This window comes from Hibiscus syriacus, unplaced genomic scaffold (assembly GCF_006381635.1).
Source record: "Hibiscus syriacus cultivar Baekdansim isolate YM2019G1 unplaced genomic scaffold, ASM638163v2 tig00005939_pilon, whole genome shotgun sequence".
NCBI classification, from domain to species: Eukaryota; Viridiplantae; Streptophyta; class Magnoliopsida; order Malvales; family Malvaceae; genus Hibiscus; species Hibiscus syriacus.
Genome location: NW_024062073.1, coordinates 1,305,059 through 1,326,163, shown reverse-complemented (window position 1 = coordinate 1,326,163; position 21,105 = coordinate 1,305,059). Strand labels below are relative to the sequence as shown.

Here is a 21,105-nt window from a genome sequence, read left to right as displayed (position 1 = left end):
TGTCTTCTACAACTCATTACTCATTTCGCGCTACATTAAAAAAGAGGGGTAAACTACGTATTAGCAACCTAACTATCACTTTGGTTCTGTTTTTGTCACCAAACTAGTTTTTCTTCAAAATCATGCCTAATGTTACATTTTGTTTCTATTTTGGTTACCCACGGCTAGAGATGGCAATTTAACCCGAAATCGGTAGGTTTTGACTCGACCTGATCTAATAGAGTCAATTTTTTTAAAAACTTTAAGGTTCGGGTGGAGGGTGAAAAAACTCTGACCTAACTAGACCCGAGGATAATAATGTAATTTCTTTAAAAATTAATATTTTTCAATTAAATCCTTATTTTATAATGGGTCGGGTCGAGTCAAATTTATACTCTAAAAATTCAAGTTGAGTCAGAGTCGGGTGAAAGATATATATTTTTTGAATCGAGTCAGATCGAGTTGGATTCCGGTGGACGATACATACTTTTGGGTTAGGTCGGGTTGTCCAAAAACCCAACCCAACTTAACCCGTTACCATCTCTACCCACCTTTAAAAATAAACAAAATTATTGATGTGATGATTTTTTTTATATTTTCAAATGATGATATGATATTATCTTACGAAGACACATTAATACTAATATAATTTTTTTAATCACAGTGACCAGAACACAACTTTAGATATAACTTTGAAAAAATAATAGTCAGGTGAGTAAAACAAACCAAAGAGATAGTTGAATGACTAAATAAGTAATTTATTCTAAAGAAATAAAAAAATATCAATCAAAAGCGAAAATTACACATCAGATTGTTCACCACCCATTTATTATTTCATCTAAGCCATTGGATGAATGGCATCGCTTCCAAGGAAAGCAAAAAGGCTATTATTCCAACTAAAATTATTGAGTGAAAAGAAATACTAAAAATTTTCTTTTGCTCTTTTGTACTGGTGAATGAGTGGTAATGATGATGATGATGTTTTTCTCGTATTCCTATTGTTTTTTTTGGCATATAGAAGGACGATTAATCCCTTCTTTTTCTCTCAATTCTCTTCTATAACAGCTAGATCTGTATAATTTAATCCACAATGCTTCTCTGATTCCACGAAGGTAAGCTTTCTTACTGCCATTTTATTTGGATTGATGAGTTGAACTTTTTTAAGGAAAAAAAGTATATTTTATTTAATGATTTTTTACTTCTCTTTTTTGTGTTCAATGATTGAGAAATTTGAGGAAATAAGAGGAAGTTGATTTTATTTTCTTCTCCAGTTGTAAAAAGTCAACTGAATTCGTCTACTAAATTGACTCCAGAGGTTGATTTTTTGTTCTTTAACAATTTGATTACTTTAGGAAACTTGAGAACGTGGAAATTGCTTTAAATTTCATCTTCTGTTAACCAATTTTATAACAATGTAGCTATTTCCGTAATTAATTTCTATCTTTTTAGCTCCACTTTTTTATTTTTCTAATTTGGAGTTGCTTTTTTCCCCTTTCGTTTTTGTGTTTCTTGTGTGTAGAAGCGAGAATTCCTTGAGGAGGTGAAAATGTCGTCGAGAAGAGGATCAAAACCGAAGAAATTAGGTTCAAGCAACTCAAAGGCTATAAATTCACCTTCATCTTCAACAACTTCATCATCCAAACAATTTCTGGAAACATCTATCGATTGCCAGAGCTCACCGGCATCTTCATCGCCTCGAAGCAAGCCACAATATATTTACTCTGAGAATTTGCATGTGGATGCTGACCGATCCAAGGAAAATGTCACCGTCACAGTTCGGTTCCGTCCTCTTAGGTATATTGTTATTATTTTTTGAGTTGCTTTGAGTATTTTGTTTGTTTAATTGTTCAATGAAGGCTTTGATTGCGTTTGTGGATGTAGTCCAAGGGAAATTCGTCTAGGCGAGGAGATTGCTTGGTATGCGGATGGGGAGACTATTGTTAGAAATGAACATAATCCATCCGCAGCATATGCGTATGGTTAGTTTTATATTTTCTCAAGTAATATTTTTATTTAAAAATTTAAACAGAGTTTACAAATCATGTTTCTTTATGTATTTGATTGAAGATACCTTTAATTTTACTCATATTTATGTTTTGTAGACACCACCTAATGAAAAATGTTAGAATAAATATACTATGAGGTAATTCCAGTGTCAAAGAGCTGGAAATATTGAAGATAATGTTTAGGTTGTTTGTATTTTGTAACCCTTAATTTCTTTTGTTCCTTAGCCTTAAGGCAGCTTTTGAGGATTCTAATTCTTATGTTTCTTCTTAAAACATTTATCTTCTTGACGTTTAACATTTTTTTGTTGAGCATGTTTCTGTTTCCGTCATTTTTCATGTGCAGCAACTTTTTATGTTCCGATTTGGGTTTTGTGTCTGTGAAATATCACTGTGGTACTTGATGAAGCTTGAGAACCATTCGTTATTTATGTTCTATAGAATTTTAATAAAAAAAATGCTTTGCTCTGTCATTTTAATTTTAGGCATTGGACGTAGTCTATATTATCTAGTTCACCTTTATCTTTCCAACTTTCTTAAGCATTCTAGATCTCACTTAATTGATTTGTTATTACTTATGCTTATAGATCGAGTGTTTGGCCCAACAACTACTACACGCCATGTTTATGATGTTGCTGCTCAGCATGTTGTCAGTGGTTCCATGGAAGGCATCAATGGTATGTTGTGAAGACCTATTCTTAGATAATATTGGCACTTACATCATTCGATAAAATGCAGTAAACTTGTTTTCTTATTGACGTTTTTACATTTCTTGACAATGAAAAAGGAATTCATTAAAGCAAAAAAATAAAAGAACTAGTGAGAGAAGCTCTAGCTTCTCTCTAACCCAGGAGATTTCAAATTTCAAATTTCACGAGCCCAGGCGTTTTTGAAAATTATTCTCTCCTCCATCATCCACTCGTTGTCCGCCGCCACACTCCGACCTCCGTTTTGGACGCCGTTTTTTCCAGGAAGATCGCTGGCCCACGCCGCTTTCCGCCGTCCGTGCTCAACACCGCCTCACCAACGGACTCAGCATCAGGGATCTAGGCATCGTTTCATCAGGGAGAGACTAAAACTCAGTGGATCTTGGTCGAGGCCCTTCGACTAAAAGCTTGTCGGCGTCGCTTCTTCTTTTCCGACGACGGCGCGAATCATCACAGCAGTAAAGCCATAATCTTTACTATCTTCCTCTCCATGCGGCTTTCGTCTCTCCACAAAGCAACCAAGTCAGCCACGTTCGCCGCCGATCTTTAGCTGCTGTTATTGCTCTTTCCATCACCCTTTCTTCCTTTGCTTTTTTTCAACCTAACCCATCTTCCTCCTCCTCCTGAGTTAAAGAAAAGCTAAAGAATGAGTTCCCAGGCGGGTGTTGCTACCCCACACCATTACATTTCCTCTCGGCAAAATCCAAGGCAAGATGCAGAACAGGCTTCGGTTTTGCAGTCTGTGGAGGCGGGGATTTTCAATTTAAGAACTGCTATTTTGGCTTTTGATAGCCTTGTTAATTACCTCGGTACCCTTAAAGATACCGTTGAATTACGCGACAAATTGCATAAGACAAGGCTTGATATTGAGCAACTGGTCAAAGAGTCTTCAGCTAAACTAAGGGAATCAAGAGAAGCTGATCAAGATGCAAAACTCTTAAAGAAATTTGTCGATGAAAAGCTTGCAGTAGATTTTCAAGCAACTCTTGAAGACTCCCATAAGGTTTAAAGGCTTGCAGCTGGGAGGGAGACAGTAGTTTCAACTGCTGTCCCCGAAGAAGTTCTTCCTTCCAGTTACAATGTTTATGAGCTGGAGAAAAATCCATCCAAAAGTCTTGCACATCAATAGCTTCTGGTGACAAAAAAAAGTGGCCAAGAATCGCGAGGAAGAAGCTGAGAAACGGGCTAAAGCCGCAGCTCACAGGGCTAAGTCTGGCCGTCAATCCAAATCTGGGGAAAACGAGATCAAAAAAACTTTGAAAAATCCAGTTAAGAAGGCGAATCGTGTGGATATTTTGGTGCCGAAGGTGACGGAAGCGGAGCTACATAAACAGACAGAGGAGCAACAAGCACCGACGTTGAAGAAAGTGGAGAAGGAGAAGGAGAAGGAGAAGCATAGTATGACTGCGGCGGAGGAAGAGTATGAGAGGATGCTGTTGGTGACAAAAAAGAATAAGGATGATTCCTTGGTTAAAACAAGGAACGTGGAAGAGACATCTGCACAGAGTTCTGAGGCGGTTAACCAATCACCCAATCGCCACAGTTTTAATTACTGGTGGAAGAAAGACTATCCAAAAATCAGTAATGGATATGGATCTGGCTGCTTTACGTTATACATTGAGAACTTACCAGAGAAAATCCATTGGAAGAGATTTGGATCTTTATTTTGTCCATTCGGTCAGGTTATGGATGCTTTCATTCCAACCAAAATAAATTCGAAGGGGATTCGTTTCGGATTTATTTGCTTTGCAACAATTGGAGAAGCCATGAATGGAGCTCGCATTGATGGTAGAAAAATTGGAGTCTCTTTTGCTAAATTCAACCCAAGACATTCTTTTTGGAGAAAGTCTTAGTCAGTTGTTCATCAAAAGCCTGAGAGGGAAGATGTTACAAGAAATAATCTCTATTCAGTAGACGGTGTTGTTGACGAAACTAAACTTTAAGTTTTGGATAACTGCCTAATGGGGTGGTGTAAGGACTATACCAAGATCGGCAATCTTGCTAGCCAAATGCAAGATAAAGGACTCAATGGTTTCTCGTTAATGAGAGCTGCTGAGAATGTAGTTCTCATGATATTCGAGGACACTGATATGTTGAATAAGGTGAAGAATGAACAATCAGAGACTCTTGTCGAGTGGTTTTCCAGAGTTGAAGCTTGGTCGGAGAGTCTAGTTGTAGAGTGCCGTCGAGTATGGGTAGTTTGCGAAGGGATTCCATTTCACGCGTGGAATTGGGGTACTTTCAAGAACATTGCGGCTAGGTGGGGCAAGTTAATATCAATTGATGAAAGCTCTCAGTTTCCTTCATCTTTTGATCGTGCAAAACTTCATATCCTCACAGAGAATAGAGTGAGAATTGATGAGTTGTTGAGTTTGGGGGTCGGTTCTAATTTTTGTAAAATCATGGTGCATGAAGTTGAGCCTTCTTTCAAACCAATCTCTTGGATCCTTGAGGAAGTCGATGATTCTCCAGAATTAAGTGGCAAGGATACTTGATTGAAGGGAAGGGATCTGGTTTTGTTTCATTGAAGATAACTTATCGAGCTGACTTTTTTGGTGATTTTGAATCTTGTTGGTTTTGTTTCAGGTGTTGTTTTTATGTATGTCATGCCAAGACTGTGGGGTTGTTTTTCCTTTTGATGGAGGTTTATCTTAGGTATAGGGTGATTGCCTCTTGATTTTTGTGGTCGAGAAGGCGAGAGCTTTAGGTGATTATGTTTTTTTAGTAGTGTTTATCCCCGTTTGAGGATATTTCGTGTTTTCTTATGTAATGGGTGTTTCATTCAATAAAATATGAGGTACTCTTTTCTTCCTTCCAATGTTCGTTAACATACTTCTTGGTATGTGGACGAATACGAAGGGAGTTTTTAATGAGACTTCCAACTTCAATAAAAAAAAAGGAATTCATTACTTTTTAATTGTCAATGGTGGGCAAAAAGAAAGTTAAGAAATTAGTTGATAAGGATTGAGATTATTGTTAAGGATACTTTGAGATTAAATAGTTTGGCTATTTTCATCCAACATGGGCTGATGGATTTATGAATGTGTGAATGTATTTATCCATGAGAAGTTGAATCAGACAAGGCTGTTACTGCCTTTGTGACCTGTGTAATGTTCATTTTATGTAAAGGATATATAACAAAATTTGAGGATATTGCCAAGGCTTGTTGCTAAGAGCGAGTATAATCTGGCGTCTTTGCTTATAAATTAGATTGACTAGGTTCAAGTATAAGAGGTTTCCTGAGTGCTTTGGCATATGGAATTTTGTTGGTGATTGCTATTTAATGTGTTCATAGAACTGGATTGAGATCTAATTGATAGTCCCTTTGCAGGACTCCACATCATAATCACTTTGTAGGAAGGCCATTTTAATCTAGGAAAACTCAGCTTAGATTTCTGGAACGATTTGTTACTGAGGTATCCTATGCTTCCTTGGTAACAATTGTTTCAGGCAAGAAGCTACCTTGACTTCTCTGAATAATACTCACAGTTTTGCATCAGAAATTGTGGGTTGATATCGAAAGTTATGGCATTTAATTTGTATTTTCTCAAAACTTGTTCTTTTACCTTACAATGTTAAATTTTGTTCACAGGCACCATATTTGCTTATGGCGTGACAAGTAGTGGGAAGACTCATACGATGCATGTAAGAAACAATTTGCTACTTCTTTTCCTTTTCTTTGTCTGTATGTGGTGCATTGTAGGAAGGTGTCTCCTATTTTAATTTCATCTAAAGCTGTCATTCAATTTGCGTTATGGAGACCAAATGTTTGATTTTTTTCCCATTACATATTGGTGAAGAATTGGTTTCTTAATTACTCTAAGCTTGTCAGAGTGGGAGGTTGAGAGTTGGGTTAATGATTATTTGCTCTTATAAGTTGGTGCAACAAGCATTGGAATTGTTTGTTCTATCAAATCTATTTAATCGTGCATCTTCCTTTTCGATGTGCTCTGAAGTATCTTTAGTTTTTTAACTAAAGCAATGATATCTCGATCTTTTTCCATCAATGTCTTCTACATTTGATTCGCTTCTAGATTTGTGCCTAGCTACTACTTATTTCTAACTCTGCCAAATTCATTTTTGGCGAAGTTGTTACATGGTTCATTCCAAAGGGTTGTGGGCTTGTTATTCAAAGTTAGAAGTTAGCAAATCAAGTATCAAATTCACTTTGTGCTTCAAGTAGAATCTATTTAATTTTTGTATTTTCTTCTTGAACATATATAACATATATTGCTTTTAACAAGGACAATAATTACGTGATAATAAGGGGTATGGTTTATTATCATGGATCATCATGTCTATCAAATATATATGCAAATGGAAACTCATGATCAAGCACTCTTGTTTTCTCGAGGAGTATGTGCAAAATCTTTAAAATGCATGGATTCTTTTAAACAAAAATTGAGCAATTTCTATATGCAACAATATAATACGTAGTATGATTTGGTCTAGAATTAGTGTTACATGTAACATACATTTTTCTTAAAATACGAGTACTAGTAGTTTGTTAACTTGATCTTGATTGCTGAAATGGCAGGGCGATCAGAGGTCCCCTGGAATTATACCATTGGCTGTGAAAGATGCTTTTAGTATTATTCAGGAGGTGCTTATATGAGATGTTGACTTATGCACTTTTTATTGTTTTACATTTTTATGGATAATATAATAATGAGCCCCTTACCTGTAGACACCGAATCGGGAGTTTCTTCTTCGTGTTTCTTACCTGGAGATCTATAATGAGGTGACCTTCCTTTTTTCCCTTTAGTTTTTAGCATATTCTTCTTACTTGACAGCTTTCATTTTTTCTAGAAAACATATGATATATTGTTAATGACTTGCTAAATCCAGCTGGACAAAACTTGAGAATTAGAGAAGATGCTCAGGTACTTGTTTTTCAGTTATGCTGTTGATTTTTTTATCCTTGTCATTTATAACCTTCCTACTTTGGAAATGATGTATGCTATTTTCCTTTGGCTTTTGTCCTCTTCTATGGTTAGATAATTCTTTAATATCAGCATATGTTGATTTTAGTGAATGTGTAAATTTGTTAATTGGAGGTTCATGTTTAGCTCTTGGCATGAAAATCATGTTTACCATCCAAATGAAGCCAACAATAGTATATGAGCCTACGTTCATATATTTTAGAATGTTATGTAGCCGGTCCGCATCTATAAAGTTCTTTAGTGGTTCTTTGTCATGTCTAGGAATCTGTGCACTATGTATATAAAACATGTTTTGAATCCGAACAACATAGCCAGATAACATGACTCAAATATCACATGTATAACTAAATATGTATTAGCATAAATCTGGCCATGGTTATTCGTGAAAACAACATTGCTCCAATCACAGAGAAAATTATCTCTCATTTGATGGTACACAGGTATATGTATAGAGTAGATTAGGACTCATACCTAGTGACTAGGTAAAGCTACCGTGAAAGAAAATGGTAAGTTATCTTTTAACCCTATTACAGTAGTTTAGCTTCAAAAAAATTAACGAGATAATATTAGGTAAAAAAATTATTAAAACAGTTTAAGCATTTATTTTGGCTTACTGAATAACATATAAGTCGTGTTGGCATAGGCAGTTTAGTTTTTATCAATGGTATGCCTTGTGTTTCATATTTGTTCAAAAGTGTCTTATTTATTGTTCACTTGGTTTATGGCTGTAGGGAACATTTGTTGAAGGAATAAAGGAAGAAGTTGTACTGTCACCTGCTCATGCCCTTTCTCTTATAGCAGCCGGGGAAGGTAAAGCATGCTGACATGATTTGCAGTAACGAGATGAGTTAACCAAATTTTAATTCAAATATTTTGTAGAGAGCTTCTATAAACCGAGCTTCAAATCATTAGGTTATCAAAACTAGCACTATCAATTTATTTTTCAGTTGAATAAATTGATTAAATAGTTTACAGACACAAAAAGAGGGTGTTTATGCATATGAATTTGTTGGTGCAGATGCGTGTTTCTGTGTGCTATCCTCTTTGTTGCATGCCTTGTCAATATTTCGAATTAGTGCTGGTTTCCTTCTGATAGCAGTAATGATTTTTTTTTTTCATGTTACGTGACTAGGTTTCTTTCTTTTTAAACAGAACACAGACATGTTGGGTCAACAAACTTCAACTTACACAGCAGCAGGAGCCATACAATATTTACACTGGTATATGCACTATTACTTTGCTTCTTGTATAAGATCCCCATTCCCCCATTTTTAGTTTTACCACATTAATGTAAAAATATGTTCGCTAATACTAAGAATTTGTGTGAGGTAATGCTGATTCCCTGTTTTGATATGTGGATTTTCTGTTACATGTCAAATATTTATTCATGTTCTGTTCTGATTTTGGATGGTTCATTTGATTGGTTGATGGTCATCTACATGTCCTCAAATTGACTGCCACATCTGATTGTTTCCTTTGACCAACTTGTCTACAGACAATAGAAAGCAGTCCATGTGGTGAAAATAGTGAAGGTGAAGCAGTAAATCTCTCTCAGCTGGTAAATTCTACAAACTGTCTTGGACTAGGTTTTTTTTAATGTTTCTAGTTTCTTATTTTAATTTGGTGTGTTATTTATATATATTTATCGTCTTCCTTGTTTTTGAAGGAGCTAATGCTTTTAGATTCCACTGTTGATGAAAATGTTTCAACATTTCCATATTTTCATGTTTTACATATACATGCAGAACCTCATTGATCTGGCTGGTTCAGAGAGCTCAAAGGCTGAAACAACTGGCGTCAGACGGAAAGAGGGATCTTATATCAACAAAAGTTTGCTAACACTAGGAACTGTGAGTCAAAATTTTCCATTTTTGTTTGACACATAATGGTAATTTAACTTGTTTTTGGTTTGCAATTATTTCCTTCTTTTTAATCTCCAAGTCATTAGTTAGTCCATCGCTGTCGAGTACATATCAATTTGTTTTCTAGTGTTTTATGACCAGTAAATTAAATACCAAGAGAAAAATGCTAAATGATCGGGCTAAGTCTATGTTGATTGTAAATAACCATTTACAGCCAGCCTTTACCGGTAATCAATTTACTGGTCTCCCGGTAATCAATTCCATATGACCGAGTGAACCCCTTTACCGCCATCCTTGCTTTTAATCTTTCAACACTCCCATCAACCTTGTATTTGATTGTAAATAACCATTTACAGCCTATTGTTTCTTTCCTTGCGGCAGCTCTGTAAGAATCCAAGTCCCATTACTTTCTAGGGCCTTACTCTCTTCTTCAACAACCTTTTTCCATATTGGACTTTTCAATGCTTTCTGGACTGGCTTGGGAATCTACAGGCTGTCAAGTGACAGTGAATGCTCTATATGATGGTAGTAATTTCCCATAGGCCATATATTTCTCAATAGGATGACTGGTGCACTTTCATAACATATTTGTCAAGACTATTATTAGTGTCTTTTCTATAGGATAAACCTTGCTTATAACATGGCTTCTTCATTTTTGTAGGTTATATCTAAATTGACAGATGGGAGAGCCACTCATATACCATATAGGGATTCTAAGCTGACCAGGCTGCTTCAGTCTTCCTTAAGTGGTCATGGGCTTGTATCTGTAAGCATCATTGGTACCTTTCTCGTAAAACACTGTTCATATGTATAGGTCAACAAAAAGATGATAGAAAAAATGTAAATGTGGCGTCATATTCTTCTCTTAAAAAGGTAATAAGTCTCATTTTATTATTTCTATTTTCTGTCTACAATTTCAGCTCATTTGCACTGTCACTCCATCATCAAGTAACACAGAAGAGACACACAATACACTGAAGTTTGCTCACCGTGCTAAACACATTGAAATCCAAGCGGCACAAAACAAGGTATGCTTGTATATTAGATTTGTAATACTTTTTTGTTGTTTGCAGGTTCATGTGTGTCTGTTCATTGTAGGTGAATCACATGCTAGAAACACAAACATGTATATGCGTGCACATGCTAATGCGCAAATATATTTATTTAAATATTAATTTCTTCAGTTTTTTTATTTACTTTGTCAAAATGCAGATTATTGATGAGAAATCACTTATCAAAAAATACCAAAATGAGATACGCTCCTTGAAGGAAGAGTTAGAACAATTGAAGCAGGGTATCGTAACAATTCCCCAACTAAAAGATATCGATGAAGATGATATTGTTCTCTTAAAGCAGAAGGTACTTTTGTTCTGCTTTGACTACAGTAGCTGAAGTTTTCAATTTTTAACTGTATTTTGATCTAATTGTGAATCTAGCCTACTGGGAAATGTTGCTACCTTATAAATTCCATTTATAGATCTTGATATCTTTATCATCTTTCTAACTAGGTGATTTCAACTCATAGGGAGGTAGGCTATTGCACAGAAGTGCTGACTCCTTGTGGTAGCATGTGTTCAAACTTATTTTGGTTGACTGTGTCTTGTTTAACAGATTCCGTATGTTTATTTTCTGGGATGGAGTATGTGGGTTTTGAAGTTTGTTTGGCCGATAATGATACAGTTTGTTCTGCTCGTTAATGTGGATGATTCTGTCTTGTAAAATATAATCCAATGCTTGGAAGCTGTTGACCATTTTACTTCCAAGTAGTATCCTTCATGTGGATAGGATTTTCTATTGAGTAACCTTTCATCCAATGATCCATCTTTTCGGTTTAGCCAATTTTTGTTTTTCCTTTTAAGCAGTTCCAATGATACAGAAAGTAGTTTGACCCATTAGCTGGGACCCCACTCTTTATGCATAGTCTTGGACCCTTGGTATCTTATGGCAAGTGGTAACCATATAGAACCTACTGAACCAAATTACCTTATTTTCTCAGAAAACTAATTGCAGGTATGGGCAGAGTAAATTAAAGGTTCTCTAGTCTACACTGCATGGCTTTTCTTCAGCAGGTTTTCCTACAATTTGTGGTTATTCTATTAACGCAGCCTCTATAGTTCTTGAAACTTTTGGTGACGTTAGAGTAGGGACATGTTTAGAAGAAAGTACTAAATCTAGGTGCTTGTTGTAGAAAGAGAGAATAATATCCTAAAGAATGTAAACAATTCTTTTCTATTGCCAACCATCCTATCCTCTCAGTCTTTAGATTCTTCACTCCAAGATGATAATTTGAGATTGGATGCTCACGAGTAATCTTAGGGGAAAGAAATCTTTGAGACAATCGTCTCTAACAAATTCAGCAAGGGTGCTATCATTTGGAAAGCTGTCCTGATATTTTAGATTGAATTAGATTAGATTTCAACGCAAAAGCAGTTACATGGTATATTCTTGACATGTATGGTGTAGCTAAGGACATCCTTGGTATTGTTTTGAAATGCTTCTCCATTGTTTTACTTTTTCATTTTTTGTATTTTTTACGGTTTTATTCTTCATTTTCACATCTCACTTTAGTCGCATGGTATCAGGATAATTGAGTTGATGTAAATAGTTTTTGAATTATAGCTGTTAATTTTATCTCAAAGGGGAAAAGAGAGATGAATCACTTCTCGACTTTGACAACAACTTAATTCTGATCTTAAAGCTAGAAGATGGTCAAGTCAAGCTGCAATCAAGGTTGGAGCAAGAAGAAGAAGCAAAAGCAGCTTTATTGAGCCGAATACAACGATTGACAAAATTGATTCTTGTTTCCACAAAAGCTTCACAATCATCAAGATTTACCCAGCACGCTGGTCCAAGGAGGAGACATTCATTTGGAGAAGAAGAGGTATCATTGTTGATCTTATTATTTCATATTTTCTGTTCTGTTATCCTATGTGCCTGGAGTTGTTTTTACACTAAGAATTCCACTTTGTTTGATTAGATTTTCTCTAATTATAGTTATGCTTATGCACAGCTTGCATATCTACCACATAGAAGGCGGGACTTGATCCTGGATGATGAGAATATTGAGTTGTATGTTTCCCTCGAAGAGAATGCTGGAGATGATAGGCTTAAAGAGGAGAAAAAACCCCGAAAGCATGGCTTGCTAAACTGGCTTAAGCACCGAGTATGTTTGTTCTGGACTTTTAGCTCTCTATGTTTCCCTGTAGTCTCTGTTTATTATTATTTTTATCAAAAATTTTGCTTTTGGGGTGGGTCTTGATAAAACAGCTAAGAATAGACCAGTGGATGAATTTCTTTCACCATCTGATCTTACATTTGTTTCAGTTACTCAGCACGCCAAAGCAAATAATCTGAAAGAGTCTTACTTTTGTAATTGTAACTGTTGGCTTTTTATTAATTAATTTGGAGTGGTTGTTCACCTATCATCATAGGTGAATTTCCTATAGTTGCCATGGCCGTCAAGAAGTGAAGTGAGAGCCTAGAATTATATACTTAATGAATATTATTATAAAATAGATGAGCTGTATTCTTTATTAGTTTTCTGAAACTATAAAAAGTTTATTAATTAGAGGTTTTAGTACGAGGTTTCCTCAAATGATAGCTCTACCAAAATAAAAAACCCAAATTTGACAATCCAGTTCTTACATATGAGCTACATTTTTTGTTCATAGTCTCTTTCCTCATCTTTGTAGAGTTAATAGCTTTGCACTTCTCTGTTGTTAGAGTTTGCGAGACAAATCATCCATTAATTGCCACTTTAGAATAATAATTACCATATCTTTCTCTGAACCCTAAAAATCAACATTGTCAATTCGGTATGATATTGTATTGGAAGAAAACAGATACAAGAAACTTAGTCTAGATTCTATGTAGTAAATGCATTTTATTTTATCCCAAAATTGGCAAAGAAATAAGCTCATACAAGCATATAGACACCAAGCTAGCCGGTGTCGGTTACACTAATAGATTTTATTGAAGCATACTTAGATCTTATCCTCCTTAGTGGCTTAAATTATTTTATGATTCTTGTCCAGAAACGTGATAATGGTACGGGGACATTGACGAGTGTCAGCGATAAGTCAAGTGGCATTAAATCTAATAGTACACCTTCTACTCCTCAAGCAGGAAGCAACAACTTCAATGCAGAATCTAGGCTTTCCCAATCCATAGTTACAGCAAGTTCTCCAGCCATAGATATCCTATTGGATGCTAGACACGATAGAGAAGTTCCGGTGGACATTACCCTTGGACCAGAGACACCTTTGGTATGCATCTATTGTTTCTTTATTTTCTTATGCAAATGTTTTCCCCCTTTTTTCATTTTCTGTTCTACAGAATATCTTGAAGTGTATTAGTTTTTAATAATTGATCTCCTTCATGCTCCAGTTTCATTTAACATTTCAAATGTATAATTGCAGGAATGTCGTGTAACTACTGTTTAGAATCTCTGTGCCTTATTCATTTATTTTTCAATTTTAGAATTACTGTTCATGGTTCAGTAAGTAGAATTTAATGTCTTATTTGTTCCAGACTAGCATCAAAACAATTGATCAGATAGATCTACTAAGGGAGCAGCAGAAGATTTTGTCTGGAGAGGTAGCACTTCATTCAAGCACCCTAAAGCGATTGTCTGAGGAGGCCGCAAGAAACCCCCAGAACGAACAACAGATTCAAGTAAAATACTGGCTTGATATCATCCTTGTTATTTTTTTTTATACTCTTCCTAAAGACTGAATTTTGCTATCCTTTTCATATTTAAGGTTGAGATGAGAAAGTTGAGTGATGAAATAAGGGGAAAGAATGAACAAATCGCTTTACTAGAAAAGCAAATTGCTGAATCCATCTTGGTTTCACCCGACAAGATGGAGAAATCGGAAATATATCAAGTAAGTTCAGCTTGTATTATTGGTTCTGTATGCCATTTGTCTCTCCTGCAACTCCATCTTTACACATTTTTTTTCCTTTGAATGCTACAGTCCATTGCTGAATTGATGGCACAATTAAATGAGAAATCCTTTGAACTTGAGGTAATTGATTTTCTGTATCTATTCAACCAAAAATATATTAAAAAGGTAATTGATTATCTGTGGACATGGTCCGTTACCGCGAGCTCCTTCATAGGTGTAGGAGTCTTTAAATTGAACTGCAGTAACATAGTAAAAGGAACCCAAGAAGGCTATAAAAGCTTTCCCCAGCCTTTTGCCAGTTTTCGCTTTATTGTCTGTTTCTTTTATGAGCATCCTATCATAAATTTATTGTTTCCAGGTTAAAGCTGCAGACAACCGAATAATCCAAGAGCAGCTGAACCTGAAGGTAGATATATTTTTCATTTGTTCATGCCTCAAAAACTTCGTCCTCTGAGAGCCTGTTCTGACTCAAACATTTTTATCAGATTTGTGAATGTGAAGGATTGCAAGAAACAGTTGCCTCCTTAAAGCAGCAGCTCTCTGATGCACTAGAATTGCAAAATGTCGGTCCTATAGCTCCTGATTCTCAACAATCCAGAGAAACGAAAGGCCTGCGGATGGAAAAGGAAGTTGCGGCATCAAAAAAGGATAATGATGGAGATTTGCTTATAAAAGCACAGGTGCTTCTAATATCTTAATACTTGATGCTTTCATTGCTCCTATGGTGCCTTAATTTAAGGCCAACTCATGCAACGTTAAACCGCTCCCACTTGTCCCCGTGCTCTACCCCTTTCTAGTAATTGCAATAATTCTGGATATGAATTTCTTAGTTTATATTTCTTCTAGTCGCCAAAATGAAAACCAGAGGTAATCCCATAGCTCATTGGGAAATCCAGTACGACTTTATATTTGTGAAGACAGATTCCCACTTGTCCCCGTGCTCTACCCCTTTCCGTTCATGGCGATATTTCTGGATATTAATTTCTTAGATTAGCATGAGTTGGTTAGAGGGTTTAGGATGGGTTTTTTAGGAAGGAATTGGTTAAGTCTGTCGTTGAATGTTTTCATTTGGTTTGTAAATTTTGGTTCTACTTGTGCTTTGTATGACGATTGATTGATAAATAAAATTGAGGTACTCTTTTCCTCCTTCCACTGCATATTAGCATGCTATTTGGCATGACGAGATGTATGAAGGCGTTTTTAACGAGACCTCCTCTTATAAAAAAAATGTATGGTAATATAACTTCATTAGGTGCTAACCTTTTAATGATTTCGCTTTCACGAATGTCAATTTTAAATCTAAATTCCTGGCTTTGCTCGATCAGGTGACTGAGATTGAAGAACTGAAGCAGAAAGTTGTGGAACTAACGGAGTCGAAAGAGCAGTTAGAACTGCGGAACCAGAAACTGGCAGAGGAGAGTTCATATGCTAAAGGGCTAGCCTCAGCTGCTGCTGTGGAACTAAAGGCATTGTCAGAGGAAGTCACTAAACTAATGAATCATAACGAGAGACTAGCTTCTGAACTGGCAGCAGCCAAGAACTCCCCGACACAACGTCGAACAAGTACAGTGCGGAACAATAGCCGAAGGGAGAGTCTGACCAAAAGAAATGACCAACTTGGATCACCCTCGGATCTAAAGAAGGAATTGGCCATGAGTAAAGAACGAGAGCTTTCGTACGAAGCTGCTCTTGTAGAGAGGGATCACCGAGAGGTTGAGCTTCAAAGAAAAGTTGAAGAATCGAAGCAACGAGAAGCTTATCTTGAAAATGAACTCGCAAATATGTGGGTGCTTGTTGCCAAGTTGAAGAAATCCAACGGAGTGGATACCGTTGTTACGGAATCATCATAAGAGAAACACTAGGTGAGTCAAGGAATGATGGTCGATGTGGTTCAAAATAAGGCCGGATCCGGTTAGGGATGATTTGGGAGAGTATTGTCCAGAGAATGTTGTTGTGCATTACAAGCGGGGGTGCATTGTGTATTCCATGAGTTTTTTTTTTTTGGCTTCAATCTTTTCTTCAACTTTGTTTGGGTTTCCATTGGTTAGGGCATTGTATATGAAACGCTTCACTTGTGCAATAGTAGTTTTGAAAGCAATGAAGCTCTCAACCTTTAGTTTTGTTTTTCATCACTTAATTTTCTGCTGGAAGTAGGATTTCTTGGATGTTTGAGTTCATTTATTAGCCGATCCAATCTCCATTAATCGAATTTTTAATTGAACTGAAATGTATTAAAGCTTAATTAATTGAAATTATCTTTGAATTCCACAAATTTGGTTAAATTGTTCCTCAAAACGTTTTTTTGGGAGAAATTAACCTTTGAACTTATAAGTTGCTGTACAAAGTATACTGACCAATTTGATTAAAATTGTCAAGTTTTAAGATCAATTTGACCTAAAAATTTTCGAGGGCTAATTTAATTAAACAAATTCAACCATTGCATAATGTATTCACCCTACTTTATGCAAATCAACTATTACATTAAATTTTTTTAAAGTTTAATCTGAATTTCTATAAATTTTAGGGGGTTAATTTTTTTTTTTTAAATTTTAAGGGTTTAAATTTTAGGGGGCTAGAAAGTTTAATCTGAAAATTTCTAGTCCTTTAGTTCCGCCACTATATATATATATATATATATTTGATTAGCCTGATATAATTATAAAATAATATTTGTTTGAAAGATTATGAACTATTTAATAATGAACGCTCAACACTCTATATGCGACATGCTTGAACTCGAGACTCTAAGGAAACAATCATCTATTTAACTATTTAACTCAATTAAATCGTACAAAATACATGTGTATATATATATATATATATATATATATATATATATAATATATATATATATATATTAGAAAAAATGGTAATTAGGGCATGAAGCCAACAGTTTTCCAAGCTTTGAACATCCATTTCACGAGCGTTTTAATGGCAGACAGCGGTATAAAAACTAGCTAAGGACGCATTAATTCTTTGAGTTAACCACATCTGCTTGTGTTTGTCTACCTCTAAAGAAATACTAAAGAAATCATATATATTTATATACTATTGGACCGACAAGGAAAGCTAGCTTCCAACATATAGCAATGGCATTTGGCAACCTCCCCCTTTGGATTTTTCTACTCAACTATACCTTCTCCCTCTCCAAATCTCCACTCGTACATGAAAAATAAAGAATTCATTGAACAATTTTAATATTAATATAAAAGGCAAAAATGCATCAGAGATCCTAGTACTTTAAAAAAAATCAATATAGCTTTCGTATTATTTTTTTCTCAATGTAGCCCTCCAACTCAAAAAATAAATTCAATGTAGTCCTTTGACCAACGTTTTTCGTCGTTGATCATCATGATGCTGACGTGACAGTTCACTGTATTAACCTGACGATCCATGGTGCTGACGTGACAGTCCATGATGGTTGATAACATGGCGGATGACATGACATATGAGTTAAATTGGTAACTCAAACATGGCTGGTGAACTGTCACGTCAACACCATAACAATCAACGATGGAAAACGTTAATCAAAGGGCCACATTGAATTTATTTTCTGAGTCGGAGGGCCATATTGAGAGAAAAAATAATACGAGAACCACATTGATTTTTCTTCAAAAGTACAAGGACATCCGATGTCTTTTTACTTAAAATAAATTATTTTTAAAAAAATTAAATTAAATTACATGTGCAATATATACGTGGGTTATCAATATAACTTTTTACATTTATATAATCAAAATATATTATGATATGTAAATAATGTAACTCACCTCTCCATAATTTATATATTTATAGTGGATTTTTTTCCATACATCAATAGAAATTATTAATCACAATTTATTACATTTTACAAATTTCCAACAATGATGTTCATAAATCATGTAATTTTTTGTAAGTAATTGAATTGTTGTATTTTCTTATAGAAAAAGAAAAAAAAAGAGCTTCAATTATCTTTCTGTCGATTTAATTTATCATTAACTGTACTGTTCAATAAATTTATCTTAAATTCTTTGGGGGAAAAACCCCCAAAAAAGCACATGGAAAATAATCCAATAAATAGACAGTGGAGTATATATGTAAAATGTTGGTACTACCAACATATACGATTATTTCTTAATAAGTTGTAGAAAAATCAACTTACAAGTATTCAATTATTGAATTAATTATTCATTTTTCGTATTTATTAATATATATTTATGATTGATATAACGTGTGATTAGTTTATTATCTCGCATATGTCTCGTTATAACATTAAGTAATTTGCCATTTTTGTGTGAATATATTCATATCTATTATAGTTTGATCAACACGTATTCGTTTATATATTGTTCAATTAATTTAGCGTTTCTAATTTTTATTTGTCAATAAATATATTTATCTTAGTAATTATGTTGTAACTAGTTTATCATCTTGTATGTGTCTCGTTATATTATTAAATTAATTCATTGTTTTAATATGCATATATCCCCTTATCTATGATTATTATCATAGTTTAAAACGAATATATTGATATAACGTGTTCGTTTATACATTATTGAACTAATTTAATGTTCCTAGCTTGTATTTCTCAATAATGTTCACTAATCATTAATCAAACACACCAACAATATGTAATTTAGTTATAAATTTTATCTTAACCACAAGTCATTATTTGTTAAAAGTAATAGATAAATTATCCACTAATCATTTAAAAAGTCATAAGATCATTTGAGTATGTATATTCAAAGTTTTAAAATATATATAAATTGAGCACCCCTCACAGAGAGTGTTTTCTCCTGTTAAAAAACACAGCTAATAATATATATAAAATACATCAAGTGATTTCAGTGGTAGAAAGAAGTCTTAATATTCTTAGAATTTCCGAATTTGAGTGGGTGGGTCCATGAGGAGTGTATGTATTGTCAATTAGGGATGGACATGGGTCAGGTTTCCAGCCAAGCTGACCCGATCTGACCCCGATTTTTTTAAATCCAACCCAATCAAATGAGTCAAGTCGGAACCCGTCGGATTCGAGTCCCGTGCCCATCCCTGTTGTCAATGGTTAAAAAGGATTATGTGTGCATTTGAAGAGATTGTTCCACTCCTATTTACTTATCATATTAAATTTGTATAAAATTAAAAGATTTTACATCGTAAAACAATTTCTTTTAACCCCCAATTCTTAATCTCAAGCCTCAAACACAAAAATCTCAAACCCTAAAACTCATACATCAAACCCTTAATCTTAAACCTTAAATCTTAAACCTTAAATCTTAAATTATAAATCCTAGTTCTAAAAGAAGAAAAAAATAACATTTTACTGTGAGTTAATGAAATATTTATTTATAAGTTATAAATTTTAATTAAATTTATACTATTTATTTATTTAAATCTAATGATTATAAACTAATGTAAAATTTATTAATTTTACGTAATTTAAATGGATGCTATTATATATATATATATAATATGAAAACTACACTACATATATTAATCATAGCTGACACATAACATTGCATAACAAAACTAAGAACTTAGGTGACAAAGTAAAAGAAAGAAGTCGAAAATATTTTACTTTTTTTTTTCTAGAATTTTAGTTTATTTGTTTGTTTATTATTTTTTTGTATAAATAAACAGATTCTCATTTATGATGCCCTTAAACATCCTTGCCTTTTTCTTCCTCAAATTCTCAAAGTCAAGTCCACCTCCTCTGCATTACTTTCATCAACACCTTCATCTTCCCTTTCTTCAAGCTCAAGCTGTAACACCCTAATTTAGGGGCTAAATTTTAAGAAATTATAAAGTGGTGAATTTAATTGGTATTTTTGGAAGAAATTAGGGATTAAATTGTAAAATTGTAAAGTTTGTAGACTATTTTAAGAAGTGCAGGAAGTTCAGTGACTAAACTTATGATTTACCCATTTTCTTTATGGGATGAATTATAACCCCACATCCCGTGTGTTTTTCCGCATAAATTTCTCAGTTTTTCCTCTATAACAACCATCTTTTCAACTCCGATCTACTCGCAGTCCGACTTTTGATCGACGAACCGAAACCACCATCGTGTTCGTTGTCGATTGAGGAACAAAACCCATCAAACCTTTCGTCGTGAATCGTCTCCATTTGTCGTTAATTTCAGTCGGAAGTATCATCGGTAATAACTCGATTTTAGTTGGTTTTTCGTCGATTCACGACGATCCGGTCATCCGTTTACGACACCTCCCGCACCATCGTGTTCCTTGTGCCGTTCCGAGTCTGCCGGTGTTCTCCTTGTCTCCGTCGGCGGCGGCGCGTGAGGAGGTGAAGCGGTCAAAGTTTCTGACATTTCAGAATCGAGCTCTCCGCCGTTCAAAATTGTGAACCAAGCTTGGTAAGTGCCTTAAAATCGCTTAAAATAATTTTTAAGAATTTTCCGGGAATTTTCCGACACCGTAGCACTGTTCACGCATCGCACGTGCCACCCCCAAGAGTGGGCATCGTCTGGGTGATAATTTTGTAATTAAATTATGTTTAGGTGCTATTTGTGTAAAATTCGGGTGTTAGTTTCGTAATATTTGCAAAATATGGCTAATTTGGTAATTAATTTTTATTAGGGTGATATTTGTGTAAAATGGTTGACCGTTGACCGGCGTTGACTAGAAGTTTGACCAGCTTTGACCATGCATTAAATGACCTTTGACTTTGACCGAGTATACCTATCCTGATATTTTTTCGACGTTCCAAAT

The 21,105-nt window shown here is 34.8% G+C and overlaps 1 protein-coding gene across 1 annotated transcript; it reads left to right on the top strand.

Annotated features, from left to right (window-relative positions):
* Nucleotides 1-1,055: 1,055 nt before the first annotated feature.
* On the top strand, nt 1,056-16,530 carry LOC120200377 (kinesin-like protein KIN-7K, chloroplastic). The gene is made up of 24 exons (XM_039201251.1): nt 1,056-1,091; nt 1,492-1,773; nt 1,861-1,958; nt 2,570-2,659; nt 6,282-6,334; nt 7,227-7,292; nt 7,377-7,431; nt 7,514-7,572; nt 8,364-8,442; nt 8,785-8,852; nt 9,128-9,190; nt 9,378-9,482; nt 10,156-10,260; nt 10,415-10,522; nt 10,707-10,853; nt 12,193-12,375; nt 12,505-12,657; nt 13,529-13,759; nt 14,025-14,168; nt 14,255-14,380; nt 14,471-14,521; nt 14,760-14,807; nt 14,887-15,081; nt 15,727-16,530. The coding sequence occupies exons 2-24, from the start codon at nt 1,526-1,528 to the stop codon at nt 16,249-16,251; spliced, it is 3,000 nt and encodes a 999-aa protein (XP_039057182.1). The 5' UTR covers nt 1,056-1,091; nt 1,492-1,525; the 3' UTR covers nt 16,252-16,530.
* Nucleotides 16,531-21,105: the final 4,575 nt, after the last annotated feature.

What these genes read in the sequence shown, in the direction of transcription:
- LOC120200377 (XM_039201251.1), top strand. Translation starts at nt 1,526, where the DNA reads ATGTCGTCGAGAAGAGGATCAAAACCGAAGAAATTAGGTTCAAGCAAC. An exon ending in TTCCATGGAAGGCATCAATG is followed by an intron (nt 2,660 to 6,281) that starts GTATGTTGTGAA and finishes TTTTGTTCACAG; the next exon opens with GCACCATATTTGCTTATGGC. An exon ending in GTTTGCTAACACTAGGAACT is followed by an intron (nt 9,483 to 10,155) that starts GTGAGTCAAAAT and finishes TCATTTTTGTAG; the next exon opens with GTTATATCTAAATTGACAGA.